Source organism: Manacus candei, unplaced genomic scaffold, assembly GCF_025592945.1.
Source record: "Manacus candei isolate 608988 ecotype Guabito, Panama unplaced genomic scaffold, ASM2559294v1 h1tg000050l, whole genome shotgun sequence".
Taxonomy (NCBI): domain Eukaryota; kingdom Metazoa; phylum Chordata; class Aves; order Passeriformes; family Pipridae; genus Manacus; species Manacus candei.
The window spans coordinates 3941261-3958419 of record NW_026138098.1 but is presented as its reverse complement, the minus strand read 5'-3'; the positions used below and the strand labels follow the sequence as shown (position 1 = coordinate 3958419).

Here is a 17159-nt window from a genome sequence, read left to right as displayed (position 1 = left end):
TGGGCAGTAAAAACCACTTAAAAGTGTTACTGTATTTTACTAGCCACAGGGTGGAATAGCACAACTGTCCCCTCCTAATTCCTTCTGTACAAGAAGGCACATGTCGTTTCACCTCCTTGGAAGTGTCCAAGGCCAGGTTGGACAGGGCTTGGAGCAACCTGGGCTGGTGGAAGCTGTCCCTGCCCATGGCAGCAGGGTGGAATGAGATGATCTTTCATGTCTTTTCCAACCCAAATCATTCTGTGGTTCTCTGGTATGGTCAGGGGAGAAGGAGAGTGTCCAGACTCTGGCTGGGCACTGAACTTCCCTGCCCTCTGAAGATGATGTGGGGCAAAGCCAGTTTCTCCAGCCCATTAGTCCAGAGGGACAGTTTGTTGGCTAGGAAACAAAGGTCTTGGTCAGGGATATCTTGCAAGTCAGCAGGAGCTTCCCTTTCCCTGCAGTGGATTCTGGGCCCAGGCACACATTTATAATTTGGACAGCCTCTGACATGGGCAGGTGATCCAAGGATGACAAAAATCTAATCACTTGTACTTCCAAAAGCAGCTCAGTCCATGTTCCTGGAAAACCTTCATCTTGAGGAATAGCTGTGTTTTCTCTGGCTGCTGTCCTCCACACTTTGGATATATCAAAATATCCAAAGTGAGAAAGCAATCCCTGAGCACTCGGCGTTGCTCAGCATTGGGGTGGTTCATCCTCTGCAAGAAACGACACAAGGAAAGGGTCTGGAAGCTCCACACTGCAAGAGATGAGTGCTATAGGAACAGAGAAGGGATTGCCTGGAGCAGCATCTCCCCCAGTGTCAGTGGGCACCCCCCTTCCCACCTCCTCCTTTCCCGCTGATCCAGGCTGGGTGGCTGGTGCCGAATGCCCGGCGGTTGCTACAACCAACAACCAACAACAGTGTCACTAAGGAACTCCACCGCTGGGATCCAGTCCAAGCAGGTCCCACGGAGCATTCTCAGTTTCCAGACAGGAAACCCAGCCGGGCTCGGGTGCCCTGGCAGTGGGTGAATCCCCAAGGCATGGATGTGCTGCTGGGTTTGGGGCAGCAGGGCTGGAGCAGAGAGGGAAGAAAGCAAGGCCGGGAGCTGTGCAAGGGCCGGGGTTTTCAGAGCTGTTGGGTTGTGGAAAGCAGCGCTGGCAGGCTGCTCCCCGCGTGGGAGGACTGGCACAGAGGGACGAGCACGATGAGGCAAGTCATGGTGAGCATTCTTGCCTTTGGTGGGGCACGGTCAGAGCCCTCCCCGGCACGGGAATGCCGGGAAAACCAACTAATTCCTCATGCAGGAGACAGGGATAAGTGTGCTCAAGAAAACCCTGCAGTTTTGGGGACCTTCCCAGGCTGCTTTTAATGTGTCCACTCCAGGAGACTGGAAAGTTGGGTGATTTCAGAGAAAGAGCTGAAATAATGGCAAGGTGTCTGCATGACTGCACATGTGCTCAAATCTGGCTTTATACAGTGTAGAAATGCCTTGTGTGCAATGGTCTTCAGGATCCAAAGCAAAGGAAAACCAAAATGTCCAGATCATTCTCTTTACAGATGGGAAACTGAGGCACAGGGCATACCATGAATTCCCTGCGTGCTAAAAGCAGAGCTGGGGACTGAGCCCTGGGGTGCCGGGTGCTGGATCAGCATCTGGCTCTGGCAGGGGATCGGTTAATTTTCTGCTTGTGCTGGTGACCACATGTGTTTATAGGCCTCAAACCCCGTACCATAATCAAAATAAAAATAATTTGACCTGAAAGAAATGTTTTCTTCATACCAGGAGGGATATTTAGGCCAGGCAGGAGGGAAGGGAGCCGCTCCTGGAAGCAATTACATGGCCACATAACTGGGCTAATTAAGAAAGAGACCTAAATGTTAAAGTTAAGCTGGGAGGGAAAATAGTTGGGAAAACATTGCCTTTAATTCCTCAGAATCCTGGTTGTGTCTTTTCTGTCTGCAATTCCCATAGCTCAGAGAGGGGAGGTGAGCCCACATCCCTCCCCTTATTACTTACTCATGTGGCACCAAACCAGGCAGGCTTCAACTTCAGGCAGAAACCAAACCATGAACATGGTTGTCATTGAAATAGCAACAATTTTTAAAAGCCACAGCACCACAGCAATCCTTCTGCTCTTTTTAAATGCATGCCAACACTCTGCTTTGTGCCTCTTTGCTTCTGAACTGGGTATGAACCTGGCAGGTCACACTCAGGTGCGTGTGTGATGGTGATGTGTCATTTAATTATCCCATGTCTGGAGGCAGGTGAGGTGTGAAGAAGCTGGTTTCTCTTCGTCACCCCAATCAAGGAGAGTTTGGGTGCCTGGCCTGCAATCTCTGACCTCCTTAACATGAGGACATCAGCCATCCTCCCATTTCAGTGTAGGGCTTGGGCTTCTTTTCCAATCTCAGCTTTTATTCCCTCTTTCCACATAAAGCACAAGCCCAAAGAGGACAACATCCCACCTCCGAGATCCTGGCAGTTGCCCTGACAGCGTGTTAATTAATCTCCTTACAGCAAGCTCTCCTTCCTAGACACAGTGCTCTCCGTCTCACAGCTCCAGGGACCATGTCTGTACCAGCAGGCTGTGATCAGAAATGTCTGGAATCAGGTTTTTCCACCAGTTGGGAGGTTTCTCAAAGACCTGGCTTTCTTTTCCTGATGTGGGTGCACCTAAAATATACAAGAGATGAGAAATGTCGCAAAGGTGATGGGAGGTGGCTTAGACCCCACGTGTTCTTCAGGCTGAGCTGATTTTGACAGGAATGGGTGGTTTCAGCCTTTGCAAGGCACAAGGAAAAGCATCTCAGGGTACTAGGTGATAAAAACAGATTTTCTAAAATAAAAGCAAACTCTGCCTGGGATGCTGCGTGGCAGTGAGACCCTCTCGTGCTTTTCCTCTCCCATGATCCGGTGCAATTCCTCTCCAAAGGGACTTGATATCTCTCACCTCCACATCTGCTACTTTGTGACATCTCCGTGTCAACGTTTCCCGGGATCCGGGGTGCCCTGTGCTGAAACGCCTCGTGGCAGCGCAAACACTGGCTTTGGTGGCTTGTCTGAGTCATCTCCGGGAAGCCGAGCCATGGGCCGGCCCTGATGTTGGCGTGTGCTGGCTGAGCAGATTGTGTTCCTTCACACAGGCTCCCGGGAGCTGCACGGGAGACACAACATGTCTGTCACACCGGCGGCCGCCCGGAATGGGAGTTTGGAATCGTCCCCGGCTGCGGCGACGCGAGCCCGCGCTATCTCTTCCCCATTCTGCTTCCTGCCTTCTAAAATTTTGATGGGATCGTCACTGAGAGATTTTAATTCGTGTTAACACAGTTCTAAACACAGCTATCCTTTATACGGGTGTGCTTTTCAAATGGACCATTTATATTTATATATATATATAGAAATGTATGTGTTTAGGGTTCAAGGCCTGGTTGGACAGGGCTTGGAGCAACCTGGTCTAGTGGAAGGTGTCCCTGCCCATGGCAGCAGGTTGGAACTCGATAGATTTAGGATCCCTTCCAAACAAACCATTCTATTTTTCTATGATATATCTATATCTATAAACATAGATATATATAGATATAGATATTTGTTCAACCCCAACCATGTTCCCTCCAACACTAACCCCAAACAGGAGTAGCCCTGGCTGGAAATGGAGGATGGTCTTGCAGTGTTTGAGACTACAACTTTCCATGAAAAGAAAGGCAGAAAACATCTCTGTGGAATGTAAAGCATAGCACTACTGGCAGTAATTGCCAGACGTGGGGAGATATATTGGCTCCTCCCAGCTGTAAGTGCCCTGTTTGGGATCTGTATGCTGGTAGTAAATGAAGATTTAGGGATGGCACTTGTGCCCCATTTCTGATGGCACTACAAGGCTTTGGCTTCTCTGTGAGCCTTCGAAAGCAGTTGCAATTTGAAGAGCTACACCTCGTAACAAATACTGTACTACTGGTCTTTTCCTCCTGAGTTTTCTCTGTATCTATTTAATTTTCTACAGAGGTTGTACCCATGAACACCAAGAACTCCCAGGCAACTGGCAAAGTACTTCTCCTCTGCGAAGCTCTGTATTATATAATGTCTTATAGTATATAGAACAGAAAGTTGCTTTAGAATAAATAAGGCAATTAAAATACAATATTCCCCTGCATCTCCTTGGGTTATGGAGAGCATCCCGTGGTTATGAGTTCACCGTAAATAGATTCGTCCCTGTGGTGGGCTGTGAGGGATGGATGGATGGGTGGATGGATGGATGGATGGATGGATGGATGAGAGGGTGCTGGCAGCAGTGGACGCCAGCTGAGGACATGGTGAGGATGAAGCACTGGGTGTGCCTGATAGGGAAGACTTTGTGCCTGACAGACGCCTGTTGTGGGAAGGGCACCGGCTACAATGGGACTATTCACGTTGCTCCCTGGCTGCCATGGACAGACAGAGCCATTCACAGGGTGACCTCACTGTCCTGCAGGGAACATGTGCCTTCACAGGATGGAGTCGCCAGGAATCACAGGAGCATCCCCCTGAAATGAAGATGTGTGGTGCTTGTGATTTTCGGGATTAAAATCAGCTCCAGTCTGGGCTGGAGATCCAGAGGATCTCCACACACAGTGGAGCGTGTAATGCTCACAATGGTTGGGAGCCTGGCTGGCCACCCCCCTTGTTCTCCCTTCCAAACTGAGGAATAAGGACAGTTTCCATGAGGATCTGTGCATGAAGGAGCTCATACACTCCCAAAGCTGAGGTCTTGACACTGAGTGGGAAGAAGTTTAAACTGCAGGATGGAAAAAGGGGGCTCTGAGCATCCAGCACTTTCCTTGAGGGGTAAAATTCTCTACATTTTCACCTAAGAAGACTTTTTGTTTAAATCTTGGCACCTTTCAGGCTTGCTGGCAGGGCAGGAGGGGTGACAGTGATCTTGGTTGGCGTCAGCACCCACTTGAGCCGGTGACAAATATTGCCAAATGTAGTGATAGGCGAAAAACTGGAGGTTTTAAATTCCAGACGTATCCCAGGAAATAGTTTGCTATTGATGTAACTTTTGAGACAGATTCCAGCTTCCAAGCCCCAGTGTTTTTTAAATAAACAGGAACGAGAGTCTCCAAAGGTCAGTTTGTGGCCTGGTGGGAAAAAGCCTTCGGTTCAGGATCAAAAGGATCTGACTTGGTTCAGAGGGCAGAGAGGACCTCGAAGGCTGGCTGGTTTTAACTCTGGCCAGACTGTTGCACATGCTGCCATCTTTTCATTGCCCTGGTATTTTTTTACTTAAATACACAAGTAGCTGAAAAAACTCAGTATTGGAAGTCCATAATGATGTTTGCTCCTGGCACAAACTGTTCATGGGTTTGTCCCCTCTCTATACCTTTGACAAACAGTTCTTCACAACTACTGAAATATAGCAAACCTTGCCTCAGCTGGTGTCCATTGAGAGAGTGTAGATCAATCTGTACTTGCTGAGGTTGCTGCTGGTGCAAGCCCATGTTGCTGACATAGAACCATAGAACCACGTAATGGTTTGGGGGGGAAGGGATCTTAAAGATCCAGTCCCACCCCCTGCCATGGGCAGGGACACCTTCCACTATCCCAGGTTGCTCCAAGCCCCGTCCAACCTGGCCTTGGCCACTTCCAGGGATGGGGCAGCCACAGCTTCTCTGGGCAACCTGTGCCAGGGCCTCACCACCCTCACAATTTCCACCTAATATCCCATCTAACCCTGCTCTCTGACAGTCTGAAGCCATTCTCCCTTGTCCTGTAGCTCCATGCCCTTGTCAAAAGTCCCTTTCCTGCTCTCTTGTAGCCCATGTAGATACTGGAAGGTGCTCTAAGGTCTCTCCCAGTTCCATCCCATTCCATCCCCTGTTCCTGGCTGCATCCCCTGCTCCCAGTTCTATCCCACCATGAGTTCCAAGGATGTGGGCTTGGATGTTGCACTGCCATTTGCACTCACATGGGAGGACAGGGCTGGGAACACAAACAAAGCTTGACAGTGTCTGTCCCAATCACAGACAAAACCCAATTGTATCCCAAGGATGCACATCTGATTCACCACATGCTGTTTAACCCTCCAGCCCCCGGGCTCATACACTGCATGACCCCAAAGAACAGCTTTTAGAAATCACAGAGACTCATCCTTGAAGGAGTTGGTGTGCTCCAAAGTGGCATTTTGGCTCAAAAAAGCCAAAAGTAATTTTTCATGCTGGTTTAAAAAAAAAAAAAAACACACACAAAACCCAGCACTCCAGGAGATTTCCAGGCTCGCTGCTCCCCCCCAAAGCTCAGGTGGATGGGGTGGTGGCAGGATTTGCAGATGATGGTTGGGTTTTTCTCCCCTCAAAGATGCTTCATTGATCACATCTTCTGCCAGAGGATTTTGGAGGCATTCAAAGGCTGGAGCAGGGTGCAGATTTTGGATTCATGGCTAAGCCCAGTGCAGTTCTGGGAATGGCTCTTCTGGGCACAGGGAATTGTGACTGTGACCTCCCGAGCAGCTGGTGAGTTTGAGAAAATATATTTTCAATGCAAAGTTTCAGTAGTGATGATCAGAGCAGTTATTTGGGAACCTCTTGCCTTGCAAAACTCTTATCAAGGTGTCTCAGGAACACAAAGCATTTCAGGTTCTAAATAAATAATAATAATAATAATAATAATAATAATAATAATAATAATAATAATAATAATAATAATAATAATAATAATAAAAGTTAGATAGATAGATAGATAGATAGATAGATAGATAGATAGATAGACAGATAGAAAGATAGATAAATAAGGGCACTTCATTTTTCCTTTCAAGAGAAAAGTGCTCAGAGTCAGCCCAAAGTGGAGACTGTGTCAGAAAAGTGAGGTGTATTTTGGGTCTGCACTGGATTTGCAGGATACCAGGTCCTGAATGAGACAGTGGGTGCAGGTGCCCTGGGAGCATGGACAGGTGCATGACTCCAGATTCCTCACTCCCCTTGCATTTTTAATCCAACCTGACATTAATTTAATACCTGGGGAAAAGCAGGCAGCCTCTATCACCTGAAATCAGTCACTGCAGGCTAAGCCTGCCCTAGGTGTGTTGTGGGAGGCAATGCTGGCACAGGAATTATTTGGGATTAGGTGCCCCCCTGCACCTTCTACCTTGTGTTTGATGTCCCAGGTTTACATACCACAGTACCTCCTTTCCATAAACTCTGGGTTTATAGTCATCTACAACATTATTTCATCCCTTTACTTGCTGATAGTCCTTTTTTGGTGCTGCTGCAACAGTGACATGAAGTTTGGTTATGATTTTCATAAGGTCTTGCCTTATCATTTAGGCACTGGAGGTTTTGGGCTTGAAGTGAGACTGCAGTGGCATAATAGAAATATTACTTTTATGCTGGAAATTATGTGAATAGTATGAAAATGGAATAGGGCTGAGGTTCTCAACAAATGTGGTTAAAAAAATTTAAAAATTTGTATTAGTGATGTTTCATCCTAACTTGGGATGAGTCGAACTACCAACACCACTGAATTTCCCCAAAGATGAGTCACTCCAAATCCTGAAGTTTTGCCATCTCTGGGGGTGAACCAGGTTCAGGGTCACCCTTGCTCATGCCAGAACCACTCCACTTAAATCCATGGCAGTGCAACAGCATCATCAACAGAGCATCCCGGGCCCGCTACCACCATCCCCACTGGGCTCTCAGCAGCAGTGTGTTGGCACTGGGGCCCTGCACTGCTCCAGGGATGCCCTGCCACAGCCTCTTGGGATGCAGAGGAGAAGGCAGGGAGGCTGTGAAAGGCTGGGAAGGGCAACTTGGAAATAAATGCTCAGTGATCACTCATGGGGTTGGCTGAGCAAATGATAACCTGTCTGAGCAAATGGATTTCTCCAGCTCGTAGCAAAGGGTTCGGTGTCTGTTAGGGAAAATATTTGTTCTAGGCAGGAAATGAGGATTTCCTCCAATTATTATTGTGAATAGGAATGGGCTGGGAGGCTGCACTAGGACTGAGTCCCCATGTGTGGGATGCTGAGAGATGTTGCACACGGGTGGGACAGTTGAGTCCTGGAGTGCTCCCTGCTCTCTGATTCCATGCGTTTCTGTGCCTGCTTTATTTCTCCAGATTTCTGGGATTCATCTCTCCAATATCTCCCTGGGGCTCTGTAGCACCAGAAAGATTCCTGTTGGTGGGTCACATAACAGCTTTTTCTTTTGCACTTCTGGAATCTCCCTGAACATCCTCACTGTCACTGGGGCAGCTACAGATCTCCAAAGACAAGATCAAATCCATGAATAAAACCAAATTATCTCCACAGGCTCCAAAGGCAATGTCAATACTAATGACTTAAAGCCTCTTTCTTGCTCTTTTTTTTGTTTATTTAATACTGTGGTGTGAAGTGACTTGGTAGGATAATAGATATTTCAGAGCCTGCTCGTGAAAACTGTTTTTCACACCAAACAGAATAAAAGCAAAATTATCTGCTAAAGCTGCAGACTTTCAATGCACCAAGTAAGCACTGGTGCCTGTTATTGCAAAATGAGGACTGGACCTGAGTAAATACTGTTCTTTAGTGGATGAAAAGGGAAGAGCTGGGAAGGCAGATATGGAAAACCAGGGCAGGATTGTGGTACCCACCATGAGCAGGGCAGGGAGCCATCCCCTCTGTACTGGGGCTGCTGCTGCAGGCACGTTCTGCAGCACCTCAGCCTGATGAAGGAAGGTGCCTATGAATTACTCAATGCCTCCATAGATAAAATTTAAAAATTAAATAAAACAGTGGATGAGTCTGAGCTCCCTGACGTGGCAACACCACGTATAACCCAGCTCTGCTCTGCACCAGGCACACGGGCTCCGTTTGCTTTTCACACACCCCATCACTGCCTCCTGTGTTTTCCTTCCTCAGGTATTTCAGTCGTTTCTTTCCCAACACCTCATCACTCTGAGGTTCCTTCTGTGGGAGGACAGGGTATGTGTAAGACCCCTGACCTCCTCCCGATGGCAATGTTGATCTTGGAAGCTGCACGTGGCAGCGGTCACCAGTGCTCCTGGGGGGAAGGCAGCTGTGTCTCCCTCTTTTTGGGAGTCCAAACTGCAGCAAGTGAGGTCCTGGTGAGACCTCTCTGGGGCTTCACTGAGCTCATAATGTGCTTGGTCAGAGCACAGCCCCAGTGCCTGTGCTGCAGCCTGGACTTGTTGGCAAAACTGCTGAGATGCTTTTTGGTTATAAAGGGAGAGTTGGTTATTGGAGCCTCAAGGCTGAGCCATTCCTGCTGCTGCTCCCTCTTCATCTCCCTCCCCTTTCCACTCACTGGGAAACCAGCCTGGGGATGAAGTTGGAGAAGATGCTGGGTGCCTTAAGAGCAGTGGAGAGCACTGAACCCGAGTGATGTGTGTGTGTGTGTGTGTGTGTGTGTGTGCATGGCCCGAATCACACCAGCTCCTATTATGAAGTTCTACAGAGCTTCAAAACCAAAGGAAGCTCATTTTCCAGTCTCATTTTCCACTCTCCAGCACCTGACCCTCCTCCTTGGCCGCACAGATGAGCGTTTTCCCTGGCACAAATGCCAGGTAGGATTTACTGTGATGCAAACGACCAAAGCATTTATGTATAATGATATAAAGATAACAACGCAGGATGAAAGTGTTTTACAGGAGAAGTTTGCCTCGGAGAGTGATTTAAACCTGGGCCAGGCAGAGAATCCCCCAGTGGAGGTGACATTGTTGGCTCGGGAGGGCTGGCAGAGGCACATCATTCCCGCATGGAGCAGCACCGCTCGCCGCCCGCTTCCCCCCTTCCCTTCTGGCACCGGGTTATTTTCAGCTTTCTGAAGCAACTGTAGCCCAGTGAGCTAACAGGAGGTGATGACAGCTTGGGAGGTAGGGCTGGTGGTGCTGACAGCTTGGAGCGTTACACCTTTCCCGGGAAAATTGCGGCAATCACCTGGCAGGGTGGAAGAGAAGAAAGGTGTTTTGAGCAATAGCCGTGATTGCCACAGGGATCACAGTCCTGCTGATACTTACTCTGGTAGATCCACCGTGTTTGCAGGGATGGGTTTCAGGGAAAAGCTCACAGCTGGCTGTTTTACCAAGGGAAGAGTCATATGAAGGAATTTTGCTAGGGATTCCTTCAGCTTGCTTGCTGTCAGGGCTGCAGCCACCAGCCCCTGTCCCTGATGGAGACACGTGTTCAAAGATAGGGAAAACCTGTGGAAAAAGATGGATATAGGAGGTGAGTCGGCTCCTGTGGCCCTCCCAGATTGTAGCCTTGGTCCCTGCACAGCATGGAGCATCACGAGACCCTGTGGGATGGAGACATAGCTAGAGTTTGGGAACCAGCATGCGAGAAGGGCTTTGCTCTGGAACACCCTGCAGCTCATTCCAGAGGCCAAGCATTTGTTATTTGTATTTTTAAATGATTTTTCAGGTCCTTGCATTAGAAATATCTCATTTTTTTCCCCTCTCCCTGAGGGACTGCCCAGCATGCTGGATTGCAGCAGCTTCGGGGAGAGTTGGGGGAAGAAAAACCAGCACCTCAAATGGTCAAAAATGGGTCATTGTGGTTGGCAAAGGGGGTTTGGGTGTAAGTTACATTACAGATGCTCTCTGGGTGAAGTCAGGATGGCCAGAAATCTCCCAAAAGCCACCTGTGTCAGATCCAGGAGGGTATCTGGATTCCCATGGTTTCCCTGAGACCAGCAGCATTTGAGGTGCCTGCTACCCCTTTCTGTCTGGCAGTGAAGGCCAAGGTTGTGGGGGGGCTCGGAGGGGGCCCAGGGCTGCCTGCCATGGGGAACAAGTGCTGCATTGTGCCACCAAACCTGCTCCTTGGCTGATGTCAGTACAGGGGTTTGACTGCCCAGTTTTGCCAGCTCAGCACTTCAGCACGTGCTAAATTCACCCAATAAATAAAAAATGAGTACAGAACTCCTGATGGGCTGAGAACAGACGCCGCATTGACGGTGGTGGCTGATCCACCGCGGCTCCACAGCCAGCTCACGGAATGCTGGCTTGGTGATCGCCATCCTGGGGGGACTCTTCTCATCCAGCTGCTGGGAAGGTAAGGTGAGGGATTCTGTGGCAGCCAGTACCTATAAAAACTTGCTTTCCAAGCTGTCAGACCTGTGTCAGAGGGACCTGCACGTGGCCTTCCTCCACCAGCAGCTGCAGCAGCGCTGGGAGCACCAGGACCATCGGGAGGGGTTTTCCATCCTCTTACAGGGAAGGCAGAAATAGGACCTGGAATAACTCAAGGCTTGGGTTGCAGCATGCGTGGATGTGAGCAGGGAAAATGAGGCTGTTGGCTTGATTGTCTTGCCACAGTCCCATAAAATGCAAAATTTGCCTGAAATTCCCAGGTATCCTCATGGCTGTTCTCCGAGACTTGTCCAGGCTTGGAAATACTTTTCCTTTGGATGGGAAGAATGTACCATGGACCTTTTTAGTTGCTCTCCAGGCTGCATCCTCCATTATTCATCACTACAGGAATCACTCATCTCCCTCTCAGAAGCAGTGTAGAGCATCTCCCATCCTCTCAGGATGCTCTATCCCACCTGGAGCAGCTCAGCATGTCCGCACATGAGTACCAAGCCCTGGGAAGCGACAGAACCAGGAGATGAACTCAGTCAAGAAGGAGAAAAATTAACATTCCTGAAAGTGCCAGAGTTTTGTTTGTAGAAAGGATTTGCACTTCTGAGAGGGCTGTTGACTTTCAGGAGACTTAGGCTTTCCAAGTGCCTAAATCACTGTTGGAAATATGCTTGCAAATTTTTTTAAGTACTTAGAAAATATTTCTCCTATGTCCTCAGGCCTCCTCCAGTGGTAATTACAGAGTTGTCCATTAACCACAACGTGCAGATCTCTGCTTGAAGCTGTTGCATGTTCAGCACCCAGAAGACAGACCTCATGGAGAGGCATGGCTGGGATTTAAAAAAATATGAGAAGGATGCATATTTAGAGGGCAAATGCCTATTTTTTCACACTGGCTTGGGGCTTTCAGGTATTTGAAGGTTTCATAGACTGAAGGCCATGTGAAATGTAGCTTCCCCCAGCTTGGGCAGTGGCCAACTCCTCCTGGGGCAGTGGGAACTCAGCATAAGTACCTTGGATTTATTAAGAGCTGATGTTCATTTATTTTTGGCGAGTTCTGTACTGCCTTAAACGTGCAACCAGGAGAAGTGTGGGGTGGAGATGGTCATGTAACTGATCCAGAGCATGCTGGGGGTAGTTTTGATGCCATCACCCATTGCAGGGATAGAAGAGGTGCAGGACCTGCCAAGGATGGGGAGATGGGGGTTTGCAGTGTCTGCTCACCTCCTGGGGACCAGCTGGCTGCGAGTGTTTCTGCTGCCCTTCTTGCTTTCCGTTGGGATGGGAGGGCTCAGATTTGGGATGGGGCTGAGAGAGTACTCTCAGCTCACCTGGTGTAACTCCTATCCCAGCCCAGCTTCAGGACTGCCCCCGTTCCCTGTCCCCACACCTGACTCAGCTGCCTGTCTCCCCTTGCCTTTGTAGAACCGCCAGACTTTCAACAGCCTTACCTGCCTTAGCGCTGCGGCCGAGGAGGGCTCCCAGCGGCCCCCCGGCCCCCCGCCCTGGAGCGCAGCCCCCCGCTCCCCCGAGGTGATGCCGGGCAGGACCCCCGCCTGCACCCCGGTGCCGGAGCCGCCGCGCTCGCAGCCCGAGGACCCCCGGGCCAGCAGGGATGACCTCTCCTGCGAGGAGGAGGAGGAGGGCGGCGGGAAGGAGGAGGACAGGGTGACCTGGCGGAGCAGCGGGACAGGCGCCGAGAGCCTCTTCCAGCTGGACGGCGAGATCGACATCGAGCAGATCGAGAACAACTGAGGAGGGAGCGGGTCCTCTCGCCCCGGTGTCGGGGGGCTGCCAGCAGAGCCCTGGAGGGCTCCTCGCTGTGGTTTGCGGGGTCCTGTCACTGCTCCCCCTCCTGCCAGCTGGAGGGGACAAAGCAGCTTTGCCAAAATTTCATCAGGTATTTAGAGCAATTTGTGTGCATGCGTGTGTAAATCTTGAAATTCTTTGTAACTACTGTAGCCAGAGATCAGCCAAGTCGGAGGAAAGTGCCTGTCCGATAGGAAAACCAGGCACGGGGATTGCCAAAATCTCGCCATTAGCGAGTAAATGGCTTTTCCCAGGACAGGGTTGGAGCTGATGGAGCTGGCCATGCTCCCCTGGGTCCCACCTGTGCTAGTTGAGAAAAGGGATGCACAAGGAGAAACCACCACCCCTGGGGCTGGAAAAAGTGGGGGAAAACCAGAATATTGAGATTTGCAATCCGAGCACTGGCTGGTGGCTACTGCCGGTGTGGCTGTGGCTCCTTTTCTCCCGCCACATCCCGTGCAGCCCCAGCACCCCCTCTCTCCCCGTGTCCCTGGCAGTGCCGTGAGAAGGAAATCACAAGTGAAGTCTTTTGCTTAAATTTAATAATGGCAAGAGCTGGATTTTTACTGGTTTTTTTTTTTAATATTTTTTGTTTAGTTTTCCTGATGAGGAATTAAAGGGACCCCACGCAGGGTGGTGTCCGCAGCAGTGCTTGCCGGGTGCTGCCCGGGGATGCTCAAATGCCTTTTCTTCCCTATTTTTTTAATTCTCAGCCCCCTCTCTCAACCCTGTTGGGAAACAGCCCCACTCAGGCTTGGTGCCACCCTCGCTTGGGTTCCCATCACCCTGTTGGGACTGGGCTGTTTACCCATTTATCAGCAGCTGTGCCCTCTTTGCTACCCAGGGCACGGCTGCCACCCTCTTTTTTTGGCTTTACTGTGAAGGGCTGTGTGCCCAAGGCATGTCACAGCGGGGTTACTTGACAAAGTCAGCTGGCAAAAGGCTGAAAATCCAGGTAGCAGCACTGAAAGCTTTTCCTCTTCCTGTGCCTTTTTTTAAGCACAGATAAAATGGTGACCATTCTGTTTTTTACAATATGAATTCTCTTTGCTAAAAATAAGCTGTCCACTTGCTAACAGGTTTAGAAGGACATATATTTTTTTTTCTCCCTTTGTTTTTTCTTCTGTTTGTTTGTTTAAAGCTCTAGGGAGTCTGTACGAGTGGCTTACAGCATCCTCAGCAGGTTCCTTCAAGCTCAGGGTTCACTTCCCGAGCTTTGCAAAAGCGAGAAAGGAAAATAATCATGGATACCAACAGCAATTGAAGACATGGCATTTTTAATGGGGTTCAGCACCCCCGTTGGTAGTGCTTTGAGGGTCCATAACTCAGAAAGACTGAGAGCTGCTGGTACAGGTTTCATTCACCATTTCTGGTTGTTAGTGCACTTTTTTCTGCAGTGGTTTGGGATACGTGTGGCATCTCTCACCACAGTGGAACCCATTAGCTGTTATCCCTGTCCTGGCACCCCAGAAGTTTTGCTCCCTCCAGGAAAGCAGGACAAGCCCCAGGTATTTGAGGAGGGGATGACAGGGATGCCTTTTCATTTTGGGGAACCCTCCAGCTCTTTTAAGTGTTGCTTGATGCATCACTTAGAAGAAAATACACCGTGGGTTAATTTTTAGCCCTCCTGTTGTGGAAGACGCTGCTGGTCTCAGACATTTTGGGAGGGTCCAGCCATGCCAGTGTTTTCCCAGGTTGCTGCCCCTCTGTCTGTGCCCCTGCAGGGTCACCCCCACAGCACAGTTCTTGGCTTTGAGTCTTCCTGATGCTCCATCCACCCTTCCCACCACTGACACGTCCCAGTCCTGGGGCACACAGCTCCTGCTGGCCACAGGCACCTCCTCAGCTGGCCGAAAAGGGGCAAAGTCACCCAAATCCGCGTCCGGCTGCTGTCGCAGAGCCCCGGGTGGGCTCTTGCATGTGCATCACTGGGGGAATTCCTAAGGGCTTCTGTTTTCTTTCCAAGGGCTGCTCCTGGTGCCATGCTAACCCTCCAGTGTGGGAAGGTGGCCAATGGACCACGATCCAGCTGTACTGGACGTAGCCGTAGCATTCAGTTTACATACAGCACAACCTGTTTGCCTTACTAAAAACGCTTCTCCAATGAGTCATGGCCTTATACTGGGCACGTTGGCGTAGGCACAGACTACAGTTAGCGACGGTTTTGAGGCCAGGGTGGTGTTCTGTTGGGTATTTCTTGTTGGGTTTGTATGATTTCATGTACTTATTCTCAGTTTAAGAAAGCCTTACTTTTTAAATTTCTTTTCTCTCTCTCTCTCTCTCTCTCTGTAGAGGTAAAACGTTTGTGGATTTATATATATATAAATATATATATAAATAAAGTAATTAAAAAATATTAAATATAATATAGTATGTGCCTCAGATTCAGGGGACATCCTGTTGATTGTAAAGTCAGAAGTGGCGTTGCTCCCTGGCGTCAGGAGATCCGTCCCCTACGCCTGCAGTGGGAGAGCAGGGCATCCCCCTGGGGGTCCTGCTCTTGGTTTGTAAAGGACTTCACCTATTACACAGATGCTTTGGTAACCCTCCAACTCCTCCCCCGACAAATCCCTGCCGGCTGCCAGAATGTGATGTTAAAGTAATATGCAGACAAAGGATGTTATTCCTTGCTAGGTAGCTAAAACAGGCTTATTATTGTGAAGAGACCCAATGGCTTGTCCAAGGTGTGACCCAGTCTGGGCAGCCATGGTTTTAGGATGACAGCAAAGCTGTGTCAGCAGCAATCATCCTGAAAAAAATAGGATTTTAACACAAAAAGTCTTAGCAGGCACACAGGAGTCTGCTGTGTGTTTGCAGATGTAGCTCTTTGAGCCGGTTCTACGAAAGAGTACATTTAAAAAAACAACAACGACAACAAAAAAAAAAACAACAAAAAGAAGTGTTTGTAAAATAGATTGTAATTTTTCTACGTTCTAGCATAGCCTGTTTGGCCAATAAAGTCGTGTTTCAAGTGCATTGTTTAAAGCTCCTGGCTGCCCAGGCGAATAGACTGACGTAGGATGTTCTAGGATTGTAGAAGTGCTTTCCGGCGTGTCTTGAGTTTGGTGTTTTCAAGAAAGCGAAAAGAAGAGGATGGCCAAATTTAAAAAAAAAAAATAAAAAAAAAATTAAAAAAGGATGAGAAGAAAAATAAAAAACAAAGCCTTCTGAAGCTATGACCTGTAGTAGCCAAGTCTCGCTGGCAAAATTGCACAAGCGCCGCGGGACGCGCGTGTCCCCGGGGAGGGGCTGCCCGAGGTGCCCCCTGCGCGGGCCGGCGAGGAGGCTGCACGTTCCCACCCCCTCCATGACTTGATTGCACTAGAGCAGCTCAATCTCAGGAAATTGCTTGTTACTTTTACTGTGTAAATAAAGCTTCCTGGTTCAATAACCCCCGGCCGGTGTCTCGCCTCTCTGTGATGTGGGGTCGAGGGGTTCGGGGACACCGCTGCCCCTCGGGGATGTGACAGCTGGGTTGTGGCACTGGTTGGAGTCTGATGGGGCACGAGTCTCCTCCTCTCCTCTCCCAGAGGGGGTCTGGCTGCACCCCCTTGGCCATCTCCATGGGTGCTGGGAGGGGGTGTCCCAAAAATATGTGTGTGTTGGCAAATCCCCCAGCTGGGACCCTCCATCGGGGTGTCTGTGTTAGAAATAGGAAGGAGCTCCCAGCTGTGGGTTGCACTGGAAAATGGACATTTTGTGATATTCACATGCAGGCAGACATGAAACATCCCACTGTGATGGGAGTTGTCTCCCATTGCTCCCCCAGCCTGACCCTGGCTGTCACTTAGTTGTAACACAGATGAAAATACAATAATGAAATGCTGAAAATATAACAACAAAATGCAAATTTAAGTGCCAAGTAGCACCTTATACTTTGTGTTTAAGGACAGAGATCATGTCCCACTCCTAAACTCAATGTCCCACCCCTAAACTCAGGCAAGGCCAGAGCTGACAGCAGGGCAAGGGCACACAGGAGTGTTAAATAAATACTTGAGGAAACAGGGCGATATCTCCCTTTATAACCAAAAAGGAAAACGGCTGTCCTTCCTCCAGCAAGCAAACAGTATAAAAAGTTTCATGACAGATGGCAGGATGTTTATCTGCCTAAACTTAATCAGATTGAAGTGATAGGCTTAGTATAATAGAACAAAAAAGGAAGAATTAGGGGATAAAAAAGAAATTCTCAGTGGTCTGTCACAGCCCGAATGTTCAACCACGGTTTATGGCATCCTCCTGTGTGTGTGGGTGCTGACAGTACCACATGCTCTGGCTGAACCACTACCCAGAGGATAAAAGATACAAAATCAGACC

At 49.3% G+C, this 17159-nt stretch overlaps 1 protein-coding gene and 1 long non-coding RNA gene across 4 annotated transcripts in view; one reads left to right on the top strand and one right to left on the bottom strand.

Annotated features, from left to right (window-relative positions):
- The window catches only part of FAM53B (family with sequence similarity 53 member B), a 47366-nt gene extending 31131 nt beyond the window's left edge, over positions 1–16235 (top strand). For 2 of the 3 annotated variants that reach the window (XM_051801200.1, XM_051801201.1), the window contains exon 5: positions 12462–16235. In XM_051801200.1, coding sequence (XP_051657160.1) covers positions 12462–12791 — 330 coding nt within the window. In that variant the 3' untranslated portion in view covers positions 12792–16235. Of the gene's footprint in view, positions 1–3130; positions 4205–12461 lie in introns of those variants that run through there. The other variant, XM_051801202.1, reaches the window with a different exon arrangement.
- Positions 1–17159, bottom strand: part of LOC127477212 (uncharacterized) — a 629249-nt gene that overhangs the window by 225482 nt on the left and 386608 nt on the right. The gene's annotated exons all lie outside the window — the stretch shown is intronic.